This window comes from Octopus bimaculoides, chromosome 13 (genome assembly GCF_001194135.2).
Source record: "Octopus bimaculoides isolate UCB-OBI-ISO-001 chromosome 13, ASM119413v2, whole genome shotgun sequence".
Classification (NCBI taxonomy): Eukaryota; Metazoa; Mollusca; class Cephalopoda; order Octopoda; family Octopodidae; genus Octopus; species Octopus bimaculoides.
Window position 1 is genome coordinate 25,737,846 of NC_068993.1, and position 5,275 is coordinate 25,743,120.

General features: G+C 36.5%; 1 protein-coding gene across 1 annotated transcript in view; it reads right to left on the reverse strand.

The window, feature by feature from the left end:
- The window catches only part of LOC106871923 (fibrillin-1), a 694,404-nt gene that overhangs the window by 279,359 nt on the left and 409,770 nt on the right, over nt 1-5,275 (reverse strand). Inside the window, exon 11 of the mRNA XM_052972376.1 lies at nt 4,805-4,936. Within this exon, the coding sequence (XP_052828336.1) occupies nt 4,805-4,936 (132 nt within the window). The remainder of the gene's footprint in view (nt 1-4,804; nt 4,937-5,275) is intronic.

Below are 5,275 nucleotides of genomic sequence, written 5' to 3' on the forward strand. Positions count from 1 at the left end.
GAGCAAGATGGGCTACTCAACCTGAAGAAAATTCTAACTGGGCCCCACCTGCAAGGTCATGCACTGTTTATCCTGTTATGAGATCACCATGTTTCGCACATATGGTTGTGATGCATGTGCCTGGTATACCCTTTTCAGATGGGTAGTTATGATGGGTATACTGGTCTTCATGCACTTTACCCCAGTATTACTTTGATGGCATGCAACTTTCCCTCACTCAGTAATAATGGGTTTCAAACTTTGGCACAAGGACAGTAATTTTGGAGGAGGGAGTAAGTCAATTACATCGACTGCAGTGCTCAACAGGTATTTATTTTATTGATCTCGAAAGGCAAAAAGCAAAGGACAAAATGCTTGTAAGCATTTTGCCCAGCACAGTAACAATTTCCCCTATATCCAACCCTCTCTATTGCCCCATCTGCTCCATCATGTTACATTCTCCTCCCTCCATCACTTCATCACTCGCAACATACACACACTCTCTCTCTCTCCTAGATTACTTCTACTGCTACCCAAATACCTCATCTGTAGCCTTTCATTCCATCACTGAATTCTTTGTTCCTACCTACTACTCCTCTTCTATCCCTCTCTCTCTCTCTTTCTCTCTCTCTCCACCCTTCCACCCTCTCTCCATTGCCTTCCCATATGGAATCTCTTTGCTCCTCTCCATTTGGGATGCTTTCACAGTTTTCACACTCTTCTCTTCCTCTTTTATCTATGACACTCTCCAGCATTTCTTCCCCTTACTACTTTTTACTGCACTCACCTACTGATTGTCTTCTCCCCACTGCTCCTCCACCCTCTCAGCATTTCTTCTTTTGTCCTTTTGGCTTTAACCTCATGACTCCTCCTTCAATGACTCTCCCAGGATTCTCCCCATCCTATCTATTACCTTCTTACCCATCCCCTTTCTCTCACACCTCTCATACTCATTACAAGGTACATTAACCTTAGACACCTCTACACAACTCAGCCTACCACCTTTCTCAATGAGCCCTGTCACTAACCCTTTAACTTTCCCTATCCTGATATTCCTTGTCATACTCCTTTGCCCAATTAGTGACAACTCTACTGCTCTGTTACTCTCTCCACCACAACACAATCACAGCTATAAATTTGTTAAACTCTCTCAGACAGAAAGTTTAATAAAAGGCTGAGGGAGAAATGAAAACCAAGCTTAATGTGACAAACTGATGTTTCTGTGCTTCAAACTAACTCACCTTCTCTACTACTCCATTTCTACAACTTTTGATCTCTCTCTATATCTTATTTAGAGTCATTCCTCATTCCAAAGGACCATGGATCAGTGTTTTTTGCTTTTGCTTTTTTGTTCATGCATTATTCTGGTTTGCATCTGAATCACATGGAGAAATGGCAATATTGTTTCAAAACAAACAAACATTGACACTTTACATACATACATACATACATACATACATACATACATGCATGCACGCACACACGCACACACTCACACACACACACATACATACATACATACATACATACATACATGCATACAAACAATGTAAACACAATAGACCTGGTATAGTAATTTGGGATAGAGAACAGAAACTGTGTTTGGTTGTGGAAATCAGCTGCCTAGCAGATGTGAACATCAGCTAAAAAGGAAATACTTACATTAAACCATTGAAGAATCTACAACTACTCTAACATGATTACAAGCTCAGGTTTATATCTGTAATTACTGGGATATGTAACACATTTCTTAAATACCAATTTTGAGAAATCAGGCTTCTCAAAACCAGAAAGGAGAAAGCTAATTGGAAGACTACAGATCCAAGTCATCACTGGAACTGTAGAAATCTGTAAAACTTTCCAGAAGTTTATCATTTAAGTATATTTGAGCATGTCTTGACATGCAACTGTATGCATGAGAATACATACACAAAACAAAACATACAAATCTGCACATATACATACAAAAATACCCTGTTGGTGTTGTTGAAATTCCAGGAGCCTTGGATCTCTTTCTCTATTGGCAAGAAATCTTGAAATAAAACTGAATGACATGCATGCGTATGCATAAAAACTTCCTCATTCAATTGGTTACTTGTATACTTCATCTGCCTCATGTTTTGAATCAAAGTTTCCTATCAAATTACTACTTAGCAGCAAGAGTAGACAAGGTTATATATTACAAAGTTTTGGTTATGTCTTCCACATTCTTCTTTCTGCTCATTAAGGTCCTGACTTTTAATTACAAACATTTCTTCAACAATATCACATTTTACTACTCTTAAGTCTTTTTCAAACAAGTGTCATTTACACTCAACTTAAACTTGTTACTCCACTTTCTTGCATAGAAACCTTGCAAACCTCCGCCAGTAGGATCACAACAGCCAAGTCTCCTCCAGAAACATAAAGAAACTGCACCTGGCTGTGTGGTAAGAAACTTGCTTCCCAACCACATGGTTCTGGGTTCAGTCCCACTGCATGGTACCTTGGGCAAGTGTTTTCTACTATAGCTTCGGGCTGACCAAAGCCTTGTGAGTGGATTTCATAGGTGGAAACTGAAAGAAGCCGTTTTTGTATGTATATATATATATATATATATAGATATATATGTATGTATGTATGCATGTATGTATGTATGTATATGTTTGTGTGTCTGTGTTTGTTGCCCTACCATTGCTTGACAACCAATGTTGGTGTGTTTGCATCCCCATAACTTAGCAGTTTGGCATAAGAAACAAATAGAATAAGTACTAGGCTTACAAAGAATAAGTCCTGGGGTCGATTTGTTGAATGAAAGGCAGTGCTCCAGCATGGCTGCAGTCAACTGACTGAAACAAGTAAAAGAATATAAAGAAAGCATTCCTGCACCTAACCATCCCAACACAAAGACAGCATGTAACTGATGTCCTTAAAATTGACACAAATATTTTGTCTTACAATCTATAATGGTCTCTCATAGGAACCCCACTTATCACCAAATCTGCCCTTCAAAAATTAGGCTTCCTCTTAAAATCCAGACATTTCTTCATCTGTAGACATATCTGAGACAGTGTTGGTCTCTACCTATACAGAATAGATACAGCTGAGGCAGTACTACTATTATTACTATCATATTTGAACATCTGGGACAGTAATGCTGAAATATCATAAACAGTACTGCTCTTTAGCTTTACATCATATGTCTATGATATATAAATATAGTAGCATCTAAGTCAGTACTGCTGTTATATCTATACAATTGAGACACTATTGCTACTTTACCCACACAACTGAGTCACATTTTAGACAGTACAACTGCTGTATCTACACATCTCACATCACACCTAAAATCAAAGTAATGGAGCTGCTTCACTCATTAGCATTCAGGTCACTATCTAAAATATAATGCTTGTTTTAAATTAATCATTTATTATCACGTAGCTTTGAGATTTTGATGATGTGATTCTTTATTTTTAAAATGACATAGTGGGCTAGGAGGGAGAGGCCAGATCTGGTCGGCTTGAACATGAAGCAGGTAGAATATTTGGGCCAGATATGGCTGGTTTAAATGCTAAAGAGTTAATAGACCCTTTTCCCTGACAGCATGACAAAACAACTGTTCACATACATATTATTTCTTCTTTCTGTCACTTCTACTAATATGACAATGACTTAAGGTAGTGAGCAGGCAGAACTGCATGCTGGGCAAAATGCTTAGCAACATTTTGTCTGTCTTTATGTTCTGAGTTCAAATGCCGCCAAGGTCAACCTTGCCTGTCATCCTTTCAGGGTCAGTAAAATAACTACCAATTGTACACTGGGGTCAATATAATCAACTTACCCCACCCGCAAACTTGCTGGCCTTGTGCTAAAATTTGAGACTAATATTATAATGGCATCATCCTCTTCTCTGAATTAACAAACTATATAGTCTTTCACTAAGACCAAAATATTATATTCCACCACAACATTCTTCCTTCTTTTGTTAGCCTTTTCTTTAGACACTGCATTCAGCATTTCATCCAGTCATTCCCTACCAAAACTGAAATTTTCTGGAGTTCATACATTTTCTATAGATGACAACCTACAAAATTTATAACTAGGTACCAATCACAGCATTTTACCCATGTAAAAGAAAAACCTTTAAAGGCTGTAAGCTCTTTGCCACCTTTTCTAATTAATAAAAATGTAGTAGTAGTAGTAGTAGTAGTAGTAGTAGTAGTAGTAGCAGTAGTAGTAGTAGTAGTAGTAGTAGTAGTAACTATGGTGGTAGTAAGGACATCATTATTGAAGTTGTGGCTCCTTTTCCTTTTAGTGCTAACATAAAAAATAACTAATACCAATAAATTACTATTTTTTGTTTTCTGCTTCCTTGAAAATCGTAGATGTTTTCTGGTCAATTGTGGTTTCCAAAGAAACACCTCCATAGAATTGTCCAAATGCACATCAGAATCACTTCTGAGACAAGGCCTTCTTAATAGAACTCTTCCTCTCAAACAGTATGTCAAATTAATGATATGATGACACAGATATAAACAATGAAAAAGACAGTAGACAAGCAATGTAGTGTGACCAATGATATAAGCATCAGAAGTGAAACATAATGTAAACACAGCTTACTAGTTGTGCAAGAACACTGAAAAAGCGATATAAATTCAAATATGCAAACATATCTAAAAAAAATAACACACAAACAGAAATGAAAACATGAAAAAAAAAACATAAACGCAGAAACAAAAGCATGTATAAAGACATAAACATGGGAACAAAATTATATTTAAAAAGCATATAAACAAATAAACAACACAGAACAATGTGCAAATTTAGACAAAGTGAGACAATGTACCTGTACAGTCCCTTTGATTCTCCTGCAAAGTGAATCCGTTGGGACATGTGCAGTATGCACTTCCTGGTGTGTTAATGCAACCATACGAACAAGCCTTGCTTTGGTTAGTAGATATGCTGCATTCATCTATATCTAGAGTTAGTAGACAGACAAACAGAGAAATAAGTACATGATGTGGGCGTTAACAATAACAAAAACAATAGCAAAACAACAAAAACACAACAACTGTAATAATAAACAATTGTAGAAAACAACGAAATAAATAAACAAGTACAATGGCTAATGTATTAATATAATAGAGAACTGGTAAGTAATATATAACAAACAAATTGATTTTATTTAAGTTCTCAACACATCAATATATATGTGTGTGTGTGCGTGTGTGTATATAAATATATATATATATACACACACACATATACACACACACACACACACACACACACACACATATATATATATATATATACA